Source organism: Mustela lutreola, chromosome 1 (assembly GCF_030435805.1).
Source record: "Mustela lutreola isolate mMusLut2 chromosome 1, mMusLut2.pri, whole genome shotgun sequence".
Classification (NCBI taxonomy): Eukaryota; Metazoa; Chordata; class Mammalia; order Carnivora; family Mustelidae; genus Mustela; species Mustela lutreola.
The window spans coordinates 184,912,822-184,936,678 of record NC_081290.1 but is presented as its reverse complement, the minus strand read 5'-3'; the positions used below and the strand labels follow the sequence as shown (position 1 = coordinate 184,936,678).

The following is a 23,857-nucleotide window of genomic DNA, read 5'->3' as shown; positions in this document are numbered from 1 at the left end:
CAAGTCCCTCTGGTCACCCACAGCACCTGCTATCCACCAAAAGGGCACCAATTATCACCATTCTGAATTGTTCAAAAGGATAAAATCCACTCTGGCTACTCTCACCTCACACGCCCCGCCATCAACCAAGCCTGCACTATATAAAAGCTCAAGAAAGTCTGAAAACAAAACTTCATTGGCATGAAATTTCAAGGCCAAACAGACTAAAGGAAGTTTCATCTAGTTAGTGCAATGAAATTCTAGTGTAAAAATGTGCTTTTCATTATTAAAACATTACAAAACACCATAGTCCACATTTTCTTTCCCTGGGAATGTCTCAAGCAGAGTGATTAAATCTAATTTAAACCTTTTTTTATTATGAAATATAGAATAATGCATAACAGGACCTACATGGCTTAATGAATTAATATGAGAAATGCCAATGACCGACCTCCTAATACAAGAACTAGAATATCGCCAGCCCCCAGAAGCCTTCAATATGACCCTTCCCCTAACAACCTCTTTTTTTCAGGCAACAATATTTAAGAGGGTCTCTATTTCTTTGAAAAATAGAGTTCCATCTTAGGCTAAAAGTTTATCAAAGAATAAAGCGAAGTTCTGGCTGTCATGCATGGGCTCTCACGGCATATCATTAACAAATGTGTTGGGTAGTAGTTGGTGTTAGTGTCACAGATCTCTATTTTACATCCTCTTCTGTTCCACCTACCAAACAGTAACAATTAATTTTAATTAAATGGCATAGTTTAAGTCTTTGGTAATTTCACCTTGGCTTTCATAGATTCCGCTGGGGGAAAAAAAAAAATCTATGGTTTGCTTATTTCTTTCCAAAAGACAAGATATAACAGCTCTGTATGTACACATGTGTGTATGTATGTATATATGTTAGCTCTGTCAAAATATAATTCACATACCATACAATAATTCATTTTAAATATACATTTAAGTATACAATTCAATAATTTCTAGTAAATGCTCAGAATTATGCAACCATCACCACAATCTACTTTTATACATTTCACCACCCCAAAAAGAAACCGCTTACCTATTAATATAGGTCCATCTATAGGTCCTATATAATATAGGTCCCATCTCCCTCCAGTCCCCTAGCCCTAGATAAACACCAGTCTACTTTCTGTCTCTATGGATTTTCCTATTCCACACATTTCACATAGATGGAGTCATACAATACGTGATCTTCTGTGTCTAGCTTCTTTCACTTATAGTGTTTTCAAGGCTCATCCATGTGGTGGCCCATATTGGTTCTCCGTCCTTTTTATTTCTCAATAATACTGCATTGAATGGATATACCACATTTTGTTTATCCATTCATCAGTGAACGGACTGGGTTAACTGTTAACGGTTTGGGTTGGTTCTATTTTCTGATCATTCTTAATGTTGCTATGAACATTCGTGTGCAAGTTTTGTTTTTTTTAAGATTTTATTTATTTATTTGACAGACAAAGATCACAAGTAAGCAGAGAGGCAGGCAGAGAGAGAGGAGGAAGCAGGCTCCCCGCCAAACAGAGATATGGGGCTCGATCCCAGGACCCCAGGATCATGACCCGAGCCTAAGGCAGAGGCTTAACCCAATGAGCCACCCAGGCACCCCCATGTGCAAGTTTTTATACAGATGTGTGTTTTCACACTCTGAAGGAATGAAATTTCAGGTATGTATGGTAACTCTGTTTAAGGTCTGCCAGACTGTTTTCCAAAGGAGCTGAACTATTTTCCATTCCCACCAGTGGCATAGGAGGGTTCCAATTTTTTCACATCATCAGTAACACTTGTTACTATCGGTCTTTTTGATGATAGCCACTGTAGCGAGTTTGAAGTAGTATCTTACTGTGATTTCGATTTACATTTCCCTGGTGGCTGATGATGTCCAACATCTTTTCCTGTACTTTTTGGCCAACTTGCAAAGTCTAACTCCTAACTCTGGGTTTTTCAGAGATTCCCTTTTTCAGATGGAGGAAGTCCTCCCTATCCCTAGTTTATTGAGTATTTTAGCATAGATGAGTATTGCATTTTATCAAATGCTTTTCTGCCTTTATTGAGATGATCATGCAGTTCTTGATACCAGCTGTTTTTGTTGATAAATGATTTTTCATACTTATGAAATCTCTACAATCCAATGAATGTGTAATGCATTTCATATTTTATTAAAGGGCTCAAATTTAAATTATTAACTATAAACTCTAAAAACTATATCTACAACAAAAATTATGGAGAAGCATATCATTAATATATTTATCTTGGAAGAAAATTCACTATGAACTCTATCTAGGTCTTTTTTGAATGGCAGAAACCATGGCGAGTATATGTGTTTTTCTTCTATCAGCCTAACTTCTGTGGTCCTACTTTCTCAAACTACATCTTGGCTACTTCCATTCTTTAGAACAGCAATCCAAATACACACTTAGAGCCTATGGAATGCTCTGCATAAGCCTAAATTACACACAATTTTCTATACATGAATATTTCAGAAAGCAATTCAAATAAAATATAAATGGTTTCAATCAGAGGATGTGTGTGCAACCTTCAGACAACCAAGTCCATACAATATGAAAGAGGGCAACAAAAAGTAGCTACACTGATAGTCACATATACTTCAGCCAAATGGTTTTCAGTAAAAATCTGTGGCTAACCTTTTAAATCAGCTAACTACCTTCTAATATCTAATACAATCATTTAGAGCAGCAGGGGTTGTCTCCATGATGGCCCACAATCATGTTGTCAAAATACGTGTACACAGATAATGACCCATTCCCTCCCCTGTAAAATTCAAGGCTTAACTCTGAATGCCACATACTGTGCAGAAATGTCTGACAGATGCTAAAAACATGAAAAGTATATATACCAGTACAAAGTAACACACCTCCAAACTAACCAATGTACATGCTGAGGTTTTGGAAACTACACTGGCTCGCAGGGCTGCTGCCATCTAGGGAAGTAGCTAGAATTTCAAGATCAGAAAAAGGCTTGGTGAACATGTGTTCTACCATGTCAGAAGAGAAACGTGTTGGAAGGAGCTCTCTCATCCTGTGAGATCTTATGAAAAGAAAGCCTCCATAACATGAAGAACATTTCTGCTGTTTATCCTCAATGTTCATATTCAACCACTGAGTCTTAAAATACAACGAAGCAAAAAAGATACCATGATATTAAGGTAATTTCAACTATATCACCTAAAATCAATTTGGGGGGCAAGTTCTACCTGCAAGGTGTTAACTAAATCACACGTTTTCTCAAAAAAAAAAAAAAAAAAAAAAAAAAAAAAAAAGTTACTACATCATCTACTTAGTTGCATAGTCTGTATCCCCAACATAACCCTAAGACACAAACTACAAAGATTCAGACTTTTTTAGTTCCTATTTAATTATCCTGAGACTTCCCACACCCTGGGTGTCACCAGAATTGGAATTTAACTCTTTTGGATGCAAACAAGCAGAGGTGCTTCCAAGCTTAGAGCTCTCTACAGGAACAGGGTCTGGTCTAGGCAGAGGACACACTTCCTTCTTCAACCCCCGAGATCAGGATCCTGACTCACTGGGATTGCACTACCCGAAATGCAGTGACCAAAAGGGACTCTTCTTCCACAAAACACTGCACTAATTCTCCAGCATTCAGCTTTTCCACTTGAATGGAATAAAAACCCTTTTGAGAACAACAATTACAATCCCCCCATTTTTTTCTCAGGCGCACTATTGGACTTCTTAGTGCATGCACAATGCAAATAAGGCAAGCTTCCTTTCACAGGGTGATTAATATGCAAAGACAGCCTGCTTTTTTAGTAGGATGTGAAGAACCACCAACAAGCCTTTCTAAACCCAGAGGTTTCTACAATTATTTCCACTGTTTATTTTTAAACAGAAGATTACACAATAACGCCAAGCCTTTAGCTCCAGATTGCCAATATTTTGTAAACAATGACAAGTTAGATTTTTAAACCCTTTGTTTCATATTTAAAGCTATGGTCAACTATCGATTCTAATATATTAATTTTTTCCCCAAATTTAAGAAACTCAATTTGTATGAAGCAAGATTCAAGCTTTACATTCTTTTTAAGAAACTACACTTCATTTTTTAAATAGTGAATGATCTGTCTAGCATGTGCCTTTTGAAAGCTTGTAACTTTTAAGATTCACTATAAATTCCAAAATAAGACTAAGAAATTACATCATTATGGTACTTCCTCCAGCTTATGTGCACCTTTATAATTCTTGTGACTTTTCCAAATTATTCTTAAATTCAACATAAGGCTTTGTTTTGATAGAAAATTAAATGAAATCTCTTTAGTAAAGTTTATCAGATGTAATGCTACAAAGAAAGCAGAATCTTTGCACTACAAATTATGTCCATGTGACATCAAATCTCAATAAAATAACTGAAGAAGCATTTCCAATCACACATTTCCATGGTGTTTTTTTGTTAAAATTTCCGAGAAAATGTCAAGTACTGGATATGAGGTTAGACCTGCCTTAATAAACACCTCGCTTGTCACAATATTCTTGTTTTTGCCTATTTCTAGCTACAAAGTCTCACGAACAGGTTCTAATCACATAACTGCCCAATATTTCCCAATGTTTCAAAAAAACAAGAAATCATCAACGATTCAAACATTTTGCTCTGGATATGAACTTTTTTAATCCATGTAATAAATATTAAGATGTAAATTTGACTTTTATGTTCTTCTTAAAGAAATCCTCTATAGCGACAGTTTTAAGATAAGATGTCACATACAGATGAGACTTCAAATTTAATTTTAGTGAAAATATTTCAAGAACAGATGTAGGTCAATAGTGATTATGGTTCACATCAAACCCATCCTCTTGCCAGCAGCCCCTGGTCCCAGCACATATGACTCTGTCTACCAATGAGGAACCAGCCATGACATCTGCGTACCATCAGTTTCTGCCCCCAGGAGAGATACTGCCATCATTTCGGGGACATCAGTAAATCATTCAGGATATTTTTGTTTCCTTGTGAAGTTCTAGGGTCCTACCAGTCCAAGTCACTCACACACCTGGGGTCTCCAGACAGCATGAGATACATAACCAGCCCCAAATGTCAAATTGCATGTTCACTGTAGGCTTACGTTGTTTTCTTTTGTAACAACTTTTAAATTCTAATTGAAAAAATTCACAACAAAAGAGAAAAAGAACTGATTTATTTGTTCTAGTCTATAAATAAGTAAAAGAGATGAAAGTGAAGACCAAATTAACAATGGAACTCATCATTTTAAATTTCTCATGCTGAGTTTGCTAAAAGAATGTAATTTTAAACTCACTTATCACAAACAAAAACTTTAATATTTAGAAATGCATACATAAATTATTGAAATGATTACCCATATTTAAAATTTATGTTTTCTGAAATGTCCCACACTATACATTTATTGTTATTGTATTTAAATAAAGTAATTTAACTGTCTGACTTTGTGATAGCTATTCTCTTAATATTGCACAGGACAGCAGCAATATAACACAGAATAATGTATTGATTTACCTCTCAGTGACTTCAGAAGGATCTACTGTGCATATCTCTAGAAAACCAAATAATAAATGATCATTTGGGTTTCTTATTTATAAATAAAATTACAATTAGATACCCAAATCAATTAATGTGCAAAATGTTTATCTCCTAAAAAAAAAAAAAATCCCCATATCTAACTTAGCGGTGAAGAAGTATTTTAAAAACAATAAAAATATTCTTTTTATGAGAGGGGAGGAAGGAGAATAAACTGTCTGCATGACCAGTTATCTTAATTGAGTCTGACCGATAATTTAAATTCTGATTCCAAAGCCAATTTAGCTCAAAATGACCTCAAATTGTAATCTAGGGCAGTTAACAGACTCATTTTCAATCTCTTATCTTCAAAGAATACCACATGATGTCCCTTTTTTGCTTCATTATGACAGATGGCTTTCTTTAATGAAAATTTTAAATTTTAAACATGTCATGCATAACTTTAACTTACATACACAAAAGGGAAAAACCAGAGAAAGGAATAAATAACTCTTCGTTATCTTTTTCCGACATTTCAAGGTTGTTTTTGGTGTCATTCCAAAGGAATAAATATTGTAAATGTAACCAGAAACAATTTAAAAAGTGATCTAGAATTTTTTACAAAGCTACTGAATGCATTCATCTTGTATCTTCAACTCGCAGCCCAACTACATGGAACACTGGAGTTATTCCATAAATCCTGGAATTAAGTGACTGTTTCTAATAAATGTTCTTGCTACCCAACAAGGCTGGGATGCAGCCATTTGCAAATGTGTTCATGAAACTGCTCTTATTCTAGTTCTCAGCGTCCCTGCCAAGCCCTGTCTTTATATCCAAGAAATGTGGGATCTCAGGCCACCCACCCTGGAATCTTTTGAGGACTTCTTAGTTGAGAAAAGATTCTTCAACACAGAATAGGTTCTTCACAACGGGTCCTAAGTCCCTGAGTTGTCAATTCCCTTGAAGTTAAGGTCTTTTCTTAGGAGGCACCCCTGGGACATTTGCTTTTTCCTTTAAGAATTCTGCAAGCTTCTTTAAATCTCGAAAATTCCATACTGAAACATGTGAGTGAAATGTTTCAAAGATGTGCTCTGGCTCAAAGCAATTATGAACCCTGAGAGAGACGGGCCATCAGAAGGTTCTCACAGCCTCCTTCAGAATGAAAGCTAACAGCCCTTCTATCACCACTCCCTCTCATACCACTAACTTCAACTGAACACACATGCACCCAACTGTAAGCCGCAGGAGGGTGGGGCCATGTATCTCTTCTCCCACCCTGAATTCTTCTTCAATCCAGGAAGAGACTGAATTTTTATTAGCTGGAGAAGTTCAATCACAGGGAATCTGCTCTTGGGGAATGCCCGCCATTGCTGAGGGCAGAAACCCTTCACTGAAAATAGAGGGATCCCATGAAATCTCAACTAATGGATAAAATACTCCCAAACCATTCATCTCAGAGTAAGACAATAGTTTGACTTAGACCCCCCCCCCCCCAGGCTGCAAAATGCTGGCTCCCTTAAACTGACCGGCCCAAGAGAAAATGCAGTTGCTGAGTGAAGGTGGGTGCCCCCCACCCAACGGATCAGCCGCAGTGAGGTCCACCCACACAAAGATTCCCCACAGCTTTCCAGTGCCTCGCTCCCAATTCCTAATAAACAGCTAAGGGCCATTTTAATTTGAGAAATGAAATGATATGAGACACAAGAGGAGATATAAAACAGACAATAAAGGGAAATTCAGAGGATAAAGAGAGAATGCAGCAAGCAAGAAAATTTTTCTAAAATACTTGGAGAAGGGGCACCTGGGTGGCTCGGTGGGTTAAGCCTCTGCCTTCTGCTAGGTCATGATCTCAGGACCCTGGGATTGACCCCCCCGCATCAGGCTCTCTGCTCAGCGGGGAGCCTGTTTCTCCCACCCCTGCCTGCCTCTCTGCCTAATTGTGATCTCTCTCTCTCTCTGTCAAATAAACAAATAAAATCTTTTCTTTTTTTTTTAAAGATTTTATTTGTTTATTTGACAGAGATCACAAGTAGGCAGAGAGGCAGGCGGGGAAAGAGAGGAAGCAGGCTCCCCGCTGAGCAGAGAGCCCAATGCAGGGCTCAATCCCAGGACCCTGGGATCATGACCTGAGCCTAAGGCAGAGGCTTAACCCACTGAGCCACCCAGGTGCCCCTAAACAAATAAAATCTTAAAAAAAAAAAAATACTCAGAGATATAAAAGATGCTCAGACAATAAAACGGAACTCTTAGGCATTAAAAATATGTTAGCAAAATAGAAAATTCAATATAAAATGGGCAAGAAGCCGATAAAACCTCCCAGAAAGTAAAGGGTAAGAGGTTGGAGGAAAAAAGAAATGAACGATAGGAAAGAGAAGACACCCACCCAATAGAGCAATCTAACTTCTGAATAAGAACTCCAGAAAAAAGAGAGAGAAACCAGATATTAATATATCAGATAAATAATGTAGAAACATTTCCTGGCACAGAAAAATGTGAATTTCCACAGCAAAGTGGCCCACTGAGAATCTATCCCCATAAATAAAAAAACAGACCTACAACAAGGCATAGCATTGTGAAATTTCAGAATACTGTAGATAAAGGGAAGATCCTAAGATCTTCTAGAGGAGAAATAAGCAACTTTCATACAAAACATCAGAAATCAGAAGGCACTAGACTTCACAAATGCAACAGTGAAAGGTAGAAAACACAGAGTAACATCTTCAAAATTCTTGGGAGACAAAAATTTTCAATCTAGAGAATTGAATACCAGGCAAATATAAATTAACTGCAGCAAGCCTAGACGACTGAAGAATGAGAGAAAGATCTAGGATATACGTCCCCGGAAGATGAAAGAAAATAGCCATGTTTGAGCACTGTTAGCAGAAATTTACACATTAGTCTGACAATGAATTAGTGATAGGTATATAGAAAACCATGCAAAGGAAAAAACTGATGCCATCATAAACTTCAGGAACGACAGAAAGTTATATAAAAAAGATATATTAAAAAGTTATATAAAAAAAGAAAAGTTATATAAAAGAAAGTTATATAAAAAAGATATAAAAAATTATATAATTGCTCAAGGCTCAGCTGTGAATATTTACATGGTCATAGTAATGTAAACATTAAATATTGTTTAAATCAAAAATAGAAAAATTATTATATGAGGACACCAGGGTAAAGGAAATAAGGAGGTGGGAAGTACGTAAGAGAAAAATCAACAAATAATGCCTGAAACTAAAAAAGTAAGAAAGTAAAAATATGGAGATTCAAAAAATATAGAAACAACTAAATGGGTAGAAAGTGGTTGTTCGGGGGAATGGAAATCAGAGGTGGGAAGAACAAGGGAAGGGTAAGGAGGGGTCCTAAGGGTCAGGGCAGGGGACTAATGCTCTGTGTTTCAAGTTTTATAAAATGATTTAACCTTTTAAACAACGTGGACATGACATTTAAAATTTAAAATGTGAATTTAAATTATAAGAAAAAAACTGAATTTAAGAAAGGGAGGAATGACAACAAATGAATTCCAGTTGCTTGAATAGTTAAGATCTTTAATCTCAATATGTACTTACTATAACTTGGTGGAGAAGAGAGAAATTTGGGGGAGAAGAGAGAAAATGGGTGACACAACTTTTCTCTCTCTTTTTTTAAAGATTTTATTAATTTATTTATTCAACAGAGATCACAAGTAGGCAGAGAGGCAGACAGAGGGATGGAGGGGAGAGGTGGGGGGAAGCAGGCTCCCGGCTGAGCAGAAAGCCCCATGCGGGGCTTGATCCTGGGACTCCAAGATCACGACCTGAGCTGAAGGCAGAGGCCTTAACCCACTGAGCCACCCAGGTGCCCTGACACAACTTCTCTTAATGGTAAATAAATAGCTGTGGAATTCAAACCAAGCTGAGAAGCTATATTTAACAAGGTCATTCTATAAGAATGAAACATTAAATCTCCTTTGTCCTAAATCCTTGGGGATTAGAATGTCTCATGATTGAATTTTCCATATGAGCAACACTATTTATACCACCTCTTTCATTCCAATTTGCCACTGGTGAAGATAATGGTATCTACATTTATTTTGTTTTATGTTTGCAACCATATGGAAACTTCTTGAAATCATACTTCCTTCGGTACCTAGCAAAGTGCTGAACACCAAAGACGTATGCTCCATAAACTAATCCATACAAGTGTTGCCGCTGCTTGAATGGGCCAGAGTTGTCTCTTCCAAATGAGGTTTAATTATGAACACCCACTATTTATGTTACACTGTGTTATAGACAATCCCTTGGCATTTTGGGATATAAAGAGCTAGTTTTTCAGTTGAATACTAAATGGCTGAGACTGACATGTTTTTTGTGTTCTTGAATCTGTTTTTCCTAACTTTTCCATCCATTGAAATTATTATATCTTACTATCAATGTACCTATACCTAGCAGTCATGTTTCTTTGATTCTAATCTAAGAGCCCTTCTAAACGTGGTAGAAGGAAATTGGAAATTAATTGAGAATATATGCACTCTTTCCGGAAAAAAAAAGGGGGTGCTAAAGGGCTTCCCTATCAGTCAAATGCGTACAATTAAATTTGGGATATCTATTTTGGCTATCCAAAGGCGCCTTTCCCTCACTTCTTCATTCTTTCCCCTTATTCTTCATGCTTCATGTTCCAAAGATTTAAGGTTGCCAGCAAATGACTTCCAGATTAATGAAGTGTCACCAATATGATCTTTAGCAGCAACCATTATTTAAGTACACTAAATTTTATGGCTCTACCATTATGGTGAATTGACAGATTTAATATTAACCCTATGCAAATATAAATCTATATAAACCAATTTATTTTTTAAAATTCTCCTTTTTTCAGAACCAAGATCTACTAGACTTTGCTGCCATGGGAGCTGAAACAGCTAAGCCATTGGCTGTGGTGTTTCTAACTCAGCCGCAATTCATGGTGATCCTGAACTGTCAGAGAATGGAAACTAAATGGGAAAAAATGTGATTCTAATTATAATCAATACTTAAATCCAACACTAATTGTACACCCCTTCAACTGTGAACTTTAACAGAAAAAGGGAAAATGGGGAAAAAAATGACTGAGCTTACTGTGTGCCAGACAGTTGCATAAATTACCTCATTTCGTCCTCACAATAACCCTATTAGGGGGGTATTATTATTCCTGTTTCACAGAGAAATGAACTGAGCATAGGAGACATAAAATAACTGGCTCAAGGTCATGGAAAGCACGAGAGCCGCCCTACAAGATGCCAAGTTTGATGCCAAAGGCTCCCGAGTCGCCCCCTACAGAACGCATTGCTCAACAACACCAAAAGGAGACTGTAAATTAAGAAAGGAAGATAAATTGTATTATAACTCAGATCAGAGAGCCTGCACTGGATTCGCATCTTCTCATGTTCCTGACAGCCGTGACCAAGTTGTACCCTGAAACCAGTTCTCATACAGCAATTGCAGCTTAACTAGCGATTGGCAGCATCTCACAGAGACAGAAGGGATACTCGCAGGCAGCACGAGTAAAAGAACATCAGTAGTCAGTCACGCCTGTGTCCACTCTTGTGCCGATCTGGTAAAAACGACCCATCTACACTGTGACAAACTGAACAAACTTCAAAAGATGTTGCTCTCAACAAACTTTTTTAGAGGTGTAGAATGAAAGTATGAATATCATGGGCAGTGATGCAAAGGAAAACAAAACTGTCTATAATGCATCGCCTGCCGTGATGAATGAAATCCCTGGGGAGAAAACCCTCTTAACATTATTCACTTCCTCTCAGATGAGCCCATCTCATTGTCCTTTGCAAGGTTTGTTCATCGCCTGGGTCTTTCCCTTTGTACAGATACATGTGCCCAGATGGCCCCCCGGTGTGAAGCCTTCCCCCAACCCAACACCCCATTCTTCCCTTCTTTGTAGTCAAGTATGCTGAATATCGGCTCCTGTCAGTCTCTGACTCTCAGAACATGCATCCACCATCCAACTAAAATTCTCTAAGATCCCCCTGAAAGATGAAACAAATTCAAAGTTTCTAATTGTGCCTCATGTTCCTGAACGCATAACCCACAGTAACCACTGCCCTCTTTTTAATAGTGTTTGTTTTGTAATGCAAATACAAAGCAAGATATGTTCATTAGAGAAAACTCAGATGGCCTTTAAAAAATGTGTCTTCTTCCAGGCTTAAGAAGTGAAAGGAAAGTTTTAAAAAACAAAATCGGTATTATATATACCATTTGTTTCCAACTTTTGTCCACTTAACATTATTCTTCTCTAACCGAAGCATCCATGCCACTAGGCAGGCTCCGGTTGCCCCCTCCCTGCCTTTTTGTTCAATATTGCCTTCCGAATTATGGACAAGATGCCGTTCTAAATGCTACTTAAATACTGGGACACCTGGGTGGCTCAGTTGGTTAAGCAGCTGCCTTCGGCTCAGGTCATGATCCCAGCGTCCTGGGATCGAGTCCCACATCGGGCTCCTTGCTCAGCAGGGAGCCTACTTCTCCCTCTGCCTCTGCCTGCCATTCTGTCTGCCTGTGCTCACTCTCTCCCCCTCTCTCTCTGATAAATAAATAAAATCTTTAAAAAAAAAAAATGCTACTTAAATACTACCACATGAATACTTCTGGGTGTGATGAAGATTCTACAATGAAGATTCTTTTCTCCACTGAAAAGGGACAAAAATATAGACTACTAATGTCCCTCAGTCTTCCTGGTTTCCCTGCTGGGCTCCCTACAGCTTCCTCCCAACATGCAACAGGTAAACTACCTCATCCAGGCTTCCCCTGTGCACTGTGAAATCCTTTCTACAAAGCCTCCAGCTCTCACCACGCTGGGAAAGGTTCTCCAACCGCCCCTGCTGCCCAGGTAATCTATACTCTGCCTCGGAAATCTCAGCCACGTCTCTGGCTTTAGATGCTACCCGATATTCCCAGTTGTCTTTCCATTCTCCACCAGAATGTAGGCTCCACTAGAGAGTAGGCTTTCCAAGGTCAAGGTATTGTACTACTGAGTTTGGGGGCTTTGTTGTACACCTGCAGCTAACAGACCGCACACATGCTCAGTAAGGATTTCTTCCCTTACTTCTTCTGCCTCTGCCCTACACCTTCTCTGCACCACACAGTGGTTTAGCCTCTGTCTAGTCCCATAATATCTATGACATTATTTTGATCTGAGCCATATAATTAGGCATGTTCACCCTCACAACTGGGTCAATAAAAAGTTCCACAAAATAACACTTACCCTTGCTACATAAGATATACATACTCCCTTTTCCATTCTATTCCATTTCCTCTTTCCTCCATTTCCCCCTTCCTCCTTCCTTTCCTTCTTTTTCCTCTTTTTTAATGCTGGCAGAAGTCTGCTAAATAGATATCACCACCCACCGCTGAAAAATACTGACCTAGAAGGTAAGATACCAAGATGTCCAAATTTTTTCCCCTAAAACTTCATGTGTTTTTACTGAAGTCTATGTTTCATTCAAGGTAACCCCTTTTCTCAGTCTCCCCATCACACTGACTGTTCCATGATTTCATGATTTCATTCCCTTGGGTTTGTGACTTAAAGATTATTCTCTCTCCCCGTCACCTCCCGTGTTGGACCTCTTGTCTATCCCAATTTTTCGCTTTGTCATCTCTGACATGTCAGCCATGTGCATTTTTTAAACCTTATCCAAAACCACTACAAGGGTATCTTTCCAAGATTATCTGTTTTACAAACTATATCACCACTGGAATCCTTTAACAAGCCCCTCTGGAACCATAAAAATTTGATTTTTATAAAATGGTCTAAAATTTTATTTTTGTGAAGCAAAAATCTTTTTCCTGGCCCGGTATTTTGTCCATCCGCTGGCGTGGCTGCTACAGAAACAGACACTCCACTGCACTGACCCCAGCAGTCCGCTCCCACTTCCCTCCCTGGGAATTCGTGGCTAGCATCGCACACACAGCCCAGCACAGCACCTGATCAAGCATTGCCACTGAACATCCTCGCAAATGTTTTAGAAGATTTCTCCAGCATCCCTGTCCCTCGTCTAGCACTTAAGATTTCAGTTCTCCAGCTAGATTCGTCCTGCCCTTCCTCTCCCTAGCTGTCCTTACGCCCCTGGGGGTCCACATCCATCACTAGCTCGTCCACACCTTCTGTACACACCAATAGCACCTGAGACGATTTTTTTGTCGTACTTAATAATGCCTACAATTAATATCTGCCTCCTTCTTTCAGACACTGATTCATATAGTACCTCTCACGGTTTCCTAACCGTCTGAACTAAGTGTTTCCTCTCTACCAATCTGAAAGCCACTGCAGGCCTGGTAGAGCATTCTTCCATTTATTTTATTTTCTCCCTCAGCTTTCAGCACAGAACTTTGTGTGTCATATTCCCAGTACACATATTTTGTAACATCTCAAAGAAAACCTCCACTCAAGATGAACTTTTTTTGAAATAATGTGTAGTCTTTATTTATTTATTTATTTATTTATTGAGAGAGAGAGAGAGAGAGAGAGTGTGTGTGTGTGTGTGTGTGTGAGCGCAAGCAGGGGAGAGGGCAGAAGGAGAGGGAGAGAGAGAATCTTAAGCAAATTCCATGGGGCTCGATCTCACGACCCTGAGATCATGACCTGAGCAGGAATCAAGAATCACACTTAACCGCAGGCCCCCACACACAGTGAGTGGACTCAACCTAGACTACCAGCCCCAGGGCTCTCTGTTCACCCCCCACTGTGTCACTCCTCCCGCACCTGGGCAGACAACAAGCAGATGTGCATCTGATGCTATGTATATTCAAACTATCCTCACTGCAGCCCACCAAAGCAGGTTACAGTCCCAGCCTCACCCCTGTAAGTCACTTAGCCCTTTCTCTGAGCCAGTTCTATATCAAGACCTAACACCATGTGGCCTCACAGGGCATCTCCCCACCACCCCCACAGCCAGTCTCTGGCTGCTTCTCACCACGTCCCCACACCCTGTTCCACGCGCATCAGTGTGGGCATTCCTCTCTCAGACACCCGAGTCTTCCTGCTCCACGGACTGAAGGCCAACTCGTGCCCCACGCCCAGCTCAAGGGAGGCCCACGCAGAATCAACTGCTTCCTTCCTTGGGCTCCGATGGCATTTGATCCACATCTCTATTTCTAGGCAGAGTATATCTGTCTCCCACGTAAACTCTAGAGCCAGAAGCAGAGCTTACTTGACTTTATAATCTGAAACCCAGAACAATTCCTGAAGCAACCTAACCTTCTCAGATTTCAAGAAAGTTTGCTGAATTGAGGAATTCGAGAGTGTTTGCTGTGATTCCCTGTCTGTTGAATCAGGCAATCAACCATGCCTTAAACGCGAATACCATCTGTCCTTCCTATTTCACGGAGTTCTTTAAATGTCACCTCCTCACCCCACCCCGACCACGCAGTCAAAGGTGGTTTTCCCCAATAATCATGGTAGCCTGTTCTTTTCCTGAGTTTCGATCAGGACATGGGGTTATAAATATATGTGCGTGTGACTTGTCTCATGTCTGTGTTCCTCCACACTTAGACTGGTGGCTCTAGGAAGACAGAGATGATATATGCTCCCCCCTGGGTTCTCAGAACACAGAACTCAATAAATGTTTAGTGAACAAATGATATGAAGATTAAATGAGAGAATGCAAATCAAAACTCTGGGATTGGCTAATGATATTCAAGACCCAACTATTGGGATTATCGATGCGGTTTCTCCCCTCCTAGGTAGTTGACCCAAAATCTGAGTCTCCTCTCCAAAACAACATATGCCTTGCAGTTGGCAAAACTACTTCCCGTCCTGCCAGTAGGGCACTTATGTCTGACTCATTTGAATAATAATAGCAATTACTTTATTTTATTCCAGATAGTAATTTACAAAAATATAAGCAGTGAGAAATATTAAATCACCTGAGGCCTTACTTAAGATTTTCTATAAAATAAGGTCAAATGGCTTCTTCTTTCCAAAAATAATTTGGATTTTGATGTATGATTCTGATCTTCAAAGCACAAAGCAACCTTTATGAGATACATGCTTAACAAACCGGAATGATTAGTCTCTATTCTCAAGCAAGTGGACCCAAGCAGACCAACACACGACTGCTAACACTGGGTCAGATCTGCAGGGCTCCACACTGCATGGGCTCCTGCCAAGACTCTGTGGGCTGGGGACCTGCCCATGTGTTCCATGGGCATTTATCTTCTATATTTTCCAGAAGCAAGAATTTTATATTGTCCTTAAGGAGGGCCTTCCAAATTGTACATCCTTCAGGCCCCATGAAACCCACACCAACCCTTGTGCTAATGTCTTCAACCTCATAATGAGATCACTTTTCTAACATATTCAAAACCAAGATGACAATGCAGGCGTATTTAACAAGATTTTTTTTTAAGTCAAGTTCTAATCATTGAAGGAGTCATGTTCTCAGAATATCCTTTTTTATGTCCTCCTGAAAAGAGCACTATGTCAGAGTATCATTTTTTTTTCCTAGATCCAGAATACATCCCTCTTTCTCATTAATAAACAGAGCTTGCATGCACTAAAGGCCTGTGATCTCTAAAACATTCACAGCTCAAAAATGGAGGCATTGCTAATTTTGCCATTTTGCAGAAGGGGAAGTTGAAGCTTAGGGAAACTGAATGACTCGAGCAAGACTGGACAGTAAATAAGGGATACATGCGGCATGGCTGGGCTTTCAACCTGGGGTTGCAGGCCACTCTTAATCTCTCCGCAGTTCTACCCTCCAGCTTCCTTGACAGCAGAAAGTATGTCATCTCAGTATGGCACTCAATAAATACATTTGATCAACCTTTAAGAGAACACCTAACGTAACACAATCCCAAACACTGTGACATTACTAGGGATATTCCTCAACAATGAGGTAATCAGATACCAAAGGCTTCTCGCATGTGATCCCAGGAATGACACAGACAGAAAACAGGGCCAGATGTCGCCAGTGTTTGCAGCTACAAATCGGAAAGTCCCGGGTGAGAAGAGAGTAGAGTACAGGTTACATGGTAGCCTCTCAAGTCCCATCAGTGATGGGAATCAGTCCTTGAATCCAAAGGAAAACGTGTTTATTTCTGTCTGGGGGAAAAGGAATGCACAATAGGTTTATTAAAACCTTTTTTGACCCAAAAAAACACAGGTACCCAAGGACTACATCCTTCGGTGTAGTCCTCTGAGCCTCCCCCAGCACCCGCTCAAGCTTCCTTGTTAGAAGTTACACAAACACCCAAGAAGGGAGAAGTGTGCCATCCTAACTAAAAGCAGTTAACTACGTGGCTGCATGTAGACGCGGCCTAAAGGCATCTTAACCGTAATGTATGGAAACTGCCTGAACAGGTGCCATTTGGCCCCAAGACCGACATCAAAAGGCAACGCCCCGAATGATCATCTTTAGCTGAGAGACAGCATTTCAACACCTTGAAATGAAAGGGCACAATGGCACCAGCGGCAACGCCAAATAATTTACATCCCTTTACATCGGCAAATGGTTTTAAGGTTTGGCACCAAGAGTTAATATTCACAAGGGAAAAGGCTAAAGATTACATGACTGTGACCTTCAGATAGACTTGTGGATTTTACTGCCTTACAGTAGTAAGCACATCTACCTGTACTCTTGATAACAGGCTTGCCAGGGTTGTTTCCTCACAGTAAACACTGGGTCCCTCGTGGACACCAACTCTGTAGGATTCAGAGGGCTCCCTGGCCATCTCCCCCTTGCTAAGAGGCTCTCTCTTACAGTATTGCTCAGAGACCTACTATTTTAGGACATGTATAAAATGTTCTTCTGAATTTTTCTCATTTCTTCTTTTTTAACTAAAGGAACTTAACTACTTAAGTTTTTTTAAATTCAAAAGTCAAGTAGTCATTATGATTACATAGCCAAGTTGATTTGTGGTTCCAATTTTGTCTAATTTGTAACCCATTTTTAAGACTAGTAAAACACTATTTGTAATTTGCTGCCATTTCTTTTAAAGTTCCAGATGTTTCTTAGCCTGTATATTTGTCAGATCCCTAAACTGAGGAATTATCGGTTATGGAAGCTACACTGAAATATTCATCTTGACACCAGAAAACATTTGCGTGCTTAAAACTCAATACTTCAACAGTCCTGGAGAGCCTTTTCCAAATGCCTTTGTCTCCTCTCAAGCTGTCTGTTCCCAGAAGACTGATGACAGCAGGTGCGGTCCCTTCCTCTCCCCTCCTTGCCCATTGGTTCTGCTCTCCATCACCACAAACCCAAGATCGGCAGGGAAAGTTCAAACCGTTCTTTAGCAACAGGTAATGAATCACTTATTTCACACAGAGACAGGACGGACTGTCTGTAAAATCTCTCTGGAGGTCGGCCAGTAGTATTAAAGTCACTTTCTGTCTGGAGAATAGCCACACTTCCTTCATGTTGAAGATGTAAAAATGGGGAACTCATCAAACTCATTTTAAATAGAGACTTTGTCACCTTAAAACATTTAAGTGGTTGGATCAGAAGTTCCAAAGTCCGTATTTCAAGCAACATAAGGTTTACGAGATGCTGTCTATAATTTAAGAAACTGAGTTCCGTAGCAAACAAAAATATCTATCATGCCTAAAGATTAGGTTTTGAATGAGAAAATGGTGCTATTTATTTTGAAAGGCAATTAAGCCCTTGTTCCCTGTGACAGAAAAATATAGATACAGATTACTTACATTAAATTACATATTACCGATCTGAGGTAGTCAATTAATGATGAATGTATTCCAAAGAGAAGTACTATGCAAAACTCTGAATTGTGGGGCTCTGTGAGACTAATTGCTCTCTCTTATCTCTGCCTTGAGTAAGCACCCACAGCCCATGAGAATAGCACATCCACCATAATTTTGGGGCTTGGGAGCATTTTTGCAAACAATTACTGCCTTCATTCTTGAACTATGGTGCTCAAAAAATAGTCACCAGTTAAATCAACAAATCCTTAATCAATTAGCATAGAGACTTGGATGAACCTTCTTCATTGAACAAGAATATACCCTGCAATTTCCTGCTATTCCAGCATTATTTTTAAAAAATAGACCCTGGGTAAATGTCGTCAAGTTCAAGTTGTTGGGGTTAAAAGGGGAAAGTTTCACGAAAAATTGACTTTAAAAGAAATGTAAATTGCCAGACTAACGGAAACAGCGTGATTGGTAGATCCTGGGAACCTCCACAGCAGGGATGGTAACTCAAAAACTATTAAATAAAGGACAGGTCATACTTCCACAATATCTGGCTTATATTCTCTTTGTGTTTAACTGTTGAATTTTAAATAAATTCTGAGTTATTTTTGGTATTTTAATGTTGGCTAATATTTGTTGAAAGAAAATTAGCCTTTGGTTTTGGGATAGAGTCATGAAAGTTATACCACATTCTTGAATATGACTACATTACATTCAGTTACAGCTCTGTTCAGAAACATATTTTTGGTCTTAAAACGAAAATCAACAATGAGAAAAAATACAGCTCAGCATTGCCGTACTTACAGCAAACTTGGCAGAAACACCTCTTGGTAATTCATTTAGTGAATGAATTATATAGGTGTATACTTATATAGGTGCTAGCTGCTTCTGTAAGGCAGCAAAGATGCCCTTTGTTCTTAATCCAGTGCTATCTTATTAGAAAACCAGTCCTCTTCATTCCTTCACTCTGGCAAGTAAAATTGGCAGAGGACTGTAAAATTGTCAAAGAAACATATCACTTAACCATTCCAGATCATTCAAATAACTTTTCCACAAAACATCCAAAATCGTTGTTAGAATAGACTCAAATTTTCTATTCCACAACCAGGCATTTTATTCCTAAACAGCAAAAGACACCAAAATGAGAAAGGCTGCAGACTCGATTTGTTTTGTGTCAATAAGGTCAGCATACCTTGTATCTAAATTTCCATTTGCACTGTGTGGAGTGCAGAGACTGAAGTAGCATTGTCCCTGAAGATGATATAACATTTGAGGCCAAAATAATAATAGTAGTAATAATTACTATTATAATTATAGTAACATCATTATTACATGTATACACAGACACATAGATGTGTGTGTATATAATACCTTTATTTTTCCCCTAACCCTTTGACTAAGGTCTTTGATTTCTTTTTAAACTATAGTATTATCAGTACTTTAACAAAAAATTCTCTTTGGAAAACCGTTCAACTTCTTTCTTTTGTTAAGCAACCATGTATGCGTTTCATGTTCTGCCTTGCCCCATCCTCACGGTCCCAGGGCCAGGTCCACGGTCCCAGACGCCGCTTTCCTTCCAGAGAACACGGCTCAGAATGCCACCCTTGTCTGGGCGGCCATCAGATCCCAATCCTGGACTCCCTGGGCGTGTACCAGCCGGAGCCTGCCTTCAAATCGGAACACCGAAGGTTCCACCCACCACGGTGGCGGAAAGGTAGGCCGGCGATCCCCTAAAGATCAGGTCTCCATGGCCACACCCCCACCTCGAGGGGAGGAGGTCCCAGAAACGCAAGGCCCCTGGAGGGACCCCGCAGGCCCGACAGAAAACCGCAAGCCCGGGGAGGCCCCGGCCAGGTGGCGGCAGGACCCAGCGATCTGCCGACAGGGGCTGGCCGGCAGCTGGGGGCTCTCCCCCCTCCACCCCCGACTAGGTCCCCACCCCCAGCTTCGCCCCCGGCCCGCAGCCGGCCGGTCGGCGCACGCGCGTCGGTGCGCCCAGCCCCGGCGCCCTCCCGGGTGATGCTGTCGGGCCGGGACGACGCGGGCGGAGTGTGCATCCCGGGTGGGGGGCGAGAGGGATGCCTCGGGTCTGCGCGAGAGAGGCGCGAGTGGGCGAGCACGGACGGGACGGACCTCCCGGGGACACCTGGACTCCATCTTCCTTCCTCCAGACTGTAGGGCCGGCCACGGGGCGGGGTTTCTCCTGGCGGGGGTGAGCGAGACCGTTAGGCTGGAACACCGGGAGACGGTCCTGGCAGCTCCGGGCCGCCACCCGCGCCGCAATAAAAGCCTCTCGCGGCTTCCCGCCCAGCCAGCCTCGCTCTGATTGGTCGCCATGGGAGAGGGACCCGAGTTGGCTGGAGGCGGCGGCCGGGGCTGCTCCCGTGCCGCCTGGGGAGGGCACGCCCCGCGCGCTCCCCCACCCGGAATGGGCCGTCTAGGGCAGCACCCGCGGCGGCACCTGGCAGCGGCAGCCGCGACACACGGCCCCCTCCGCCCGGCTTTCCCCGGGCGCTTCCCAGCACACGCCCCCCGCCCGGAATGTCCGCCCATCCCACCCAGCTCTCTGCGGCCCCTGCTCCTTTTCTTACCCCCTTCCCGACCGTCCACGCCAGAGCGCAAATCCCTGGGTGGGGTGGGGTGGGGTGGGGAGAGCAGCTGGAGGGGAGGGTGGGCACGCACTGAAAAATCTTCAGGGAGGCCGGGATAGAAATACACCAAATGAAATGAACCTCCGGAACGCCGAGGATTTCTGGGCGGCGGCGCAGCCCCCGCCACCCGCGGCAGCATCCCTCGGCTGTCTTCCCCTCGGCTCGCTATTGTTCGCACTTTGCAAGGATCAGGAACCTCGCCCAAAGAAAGGAGGCTAGGGCGAGGTGTTGCGGGCGGCTACCTGCCATTCTTCTCGCGCACCGTGCAACACTGGGCTCGCGGTGCGTGTGAAGGCACACGCGCGCACACACACGCGCACACACACCAGGCAGCCCGATCACGCCCTCCTCGCCCTCCGCCCCTCCGCACTTCCTCCTGTCAAAACGCGGCGCTCGGCCCTCCCATCCCTCCGTGCTCCCGGCCGAGAGCAGGCTTTGCAAGTAACCAGCAATTTGGCAAATGAAAAACTAACGTCATATCGACGGGGGTGCAACAACGGCCACACAGTCCTGAGATTCTGCCCATTTCGCCCCATTTTGCAAACCGTTATTCAGTCTGGGCGGGGATGGGGGGCTGGGCGCGAAGGCGGCGAGCCCCACTTTATTAGACCCGGGGAAATAACGATGGGGCGGCTGCCCCGGCCTTATTGTTCACTCGTCGCGGAGCCAGGGCTGACAAGCCCCTTCCCCGCGGAACCCAAGCTCCCCGGCGGCACCGCGGAGCCGCGGCACCCCCGCCCCGCCGCCCGCTTCGGAGAAGGAGCGCTGCCCAGCAGCCGCGCGGCCGTAGCGCTCTCGGGACCGACCCCGGGAGCAGGCGACTCCGCTCCCCGCGCCGCCCGCACACAAAGTGGGAAGGGCGGGCGCGCAGGAGGCGCGGCGGGCGCTCGCGGCGCTCGGAGGCAGCCCCGGTCCGGCGCAGCCCGGGAGAGCGCGGGGTTCCGCGGGGCAGCAAGGGCGAAGCGCTCCTTCCTCAGCTCAACGACAACGACCACCCTTAGCGTTCCACGTAAAGCCACCCCAGATAGCAGTGTCCTCGGGGGAGAAGGAGGGGTAAGGGGGCAATCAGTACATCAGCCTGAGAATAATCATAATTTCGAAATGTACCTGCAGTTCCCAGGAAAAACAAAGTCCAGATGAGATCCTTAGTTTGCAGCATTGTAATCTGCTGGCTGGGAGGGATGTTCTTGCCGCGATAAATTCTGTGCCCCCCCCTTGCAGAGTGTGGACGGCGGCAGAGCAAAAGACCTAGGGGCAGACAATTGCCAGGCTGAGTATGATTATTTTTGCAGAATTGTTTCCTGCCAGCGGCTGCCGAGCTGCGTTCACGCGCTGATCGGAGAATGAGTGACAGTCCCAGCCTCAGCACACTCGCAACTCGGAGATCCTTGCGCTGGCCCGGGTTCGCTTTGATGGAACTGGGGATGGGAGCTGGGGGCGGGGGGCGGGGGTGAGAACCTCACTGTGTCCTTCCACCACGCCGGCCACAAATAGTGCCGAACATCAAGGAGGTAAGAGAGACAGGGGAGGCAGATGCGGCCGCCTGCAAAACGCGGCCTGGAGCCGCCGGAGGAGTCGGGCTCTTTCACACGCAGTCTTCCAGGCAGAGCTGGGATTTCTTCTTTTCACACTTCTCCCCCACGCCTCCGTGGCCCCTCCTGCCATCCAGCCTTCCTTAATAGGGAAGACGGATATTTTAATAACTAGTAAATAAAAGAAACAAAATCTTAGGTTTGGTTAGGTTTTCAAAGTTGTCGAATCTCCATTTAGATCTTAAGATCCTTGAAACACAAGTATAGCCTAGGATATTTCTTTTTTTTTTTAATGCAGGAAATTAAAAATTTGGAGAGGGATGGAGACAGATTGCTGTTGCAGGGTTCTGCTTTGTTTTGTTTTTGTTTGTTTGTTTGTAACTGGTTATGAAGTTTACTCTCCCACAGAGTGGCAACAGATCTCAGGAGAAGGAGGTGGGAAGCTACTTAAGTTCGAAAAAAACGCAGATGTTTAGAAGGGATTTCCAGAAACAACCAAAGGAAATGTTTCCTTGTTTATGAATGCTGAAATCTGTGGTCCCTTTATGAAGATCACTGAGCCTTTTACGTAGGTCTTTATAGGCAAGATATTAGATAATAATTTTTTTTTTAATGGCACATAACCTCAGTTTTTAAAGATATTAATGTAGGATGTCCCTGAGGTACACACAAAGGTTTTCAGTAAATCTTACAGCTGTAAGGGAAGGGATGGGAAACATGTCTCAGCACCTGAGCAAGGCTTGAGTGTTTAAAGAATAAACGCTGAGGAAGAATCAAGGAGCACCAAATGTTCTAGATGCCGGAAGAGCCTATTAGCCCAGCGCAGTGACACCTTCCCAGAGGAAGTCTGCCACAGTCAAAGCACCAATACACCAGTATCACCAAGTACTCCCTTTTTCTTTAAAGGTCAGACTCTCCACTGCTGTACTACTCTTTAAAAATACATCCTCTGCTGGCCAGACAGCCAACCTCCATTACCAGAGAGGCTGGTATCTCCTCCCTGTCTCCTCCCATGTGTTAGACCAAGAGAGCCATTACCTACTCGCTATGACCTCTGGGACCCCTGAAAAATATTCCCCTTCCCAATGTTATTTTTTAAATATTTATTTCATACCAACTATAAGTGATTCAAAAATACAGAAAAGTAGAAATAAGGAACTAAAAACACCCCCAAGCCCCAGATTCCACAGATATCCATGGATTTTCTGTCTTTTCTATATGCATATGATTTTTAGAGTTAACATATAGTAGCAATTGGAATCTTCTTTATTTCCTCTAACATTTCATTATAAGCATTTTCCTAGGCTGTTAAAAGGGCTTCCTGAAATTTTTATAGCTGTGTAATATTTCTAGGTATTAATGGTTCCTCAGTGGTTTCTTCCTTGTTGGGTATTTAAATGGTTTCCAGAGTTTGATTGTATAAATAATGCTTTTTGAACATCTTTCAATAAATATTTATTGAAAAACCACTGTTTTTAGCCCTGTGCT

At 42.3% G+C, this 23,857-nt stretch overlaps 1 protein-coding gene across 8 annotated transcripts in view; it reads right to left on the bottom strand.

Annotated features, from left to right (window-relative positions):
* The window catches only part of NCAM1 (neural cell adhesion molecule 1), a 300,947-nt gene extending 278,696 nt beyond the window's left edge, over positions 1 to 22,251 (bottom strand). For 7 of the 8 annotated variants that reach the window (XM_059180903.1, XM_059180928.1, XM_059180933.1 and 4 more), the window contains exon 1: positions 21,945 to 22,134. In XM_059180903.1, the coding sequence (XP_059036886.1) occupies positions 21,945 to 21,996 (52 nt within the window). In that variant the 5' untranslated portion in view covers positions 21,997 to 22,134. Of the gene's footprint in view, positions 1 to 21,944 lie in introns of all 8 variants that reach the window. The other variant, XM_059180921.1, reaches the window with a different exon arrangement.
* Positions 22,252 to 23,857: the final 1,606 nt, after the last annotated feature.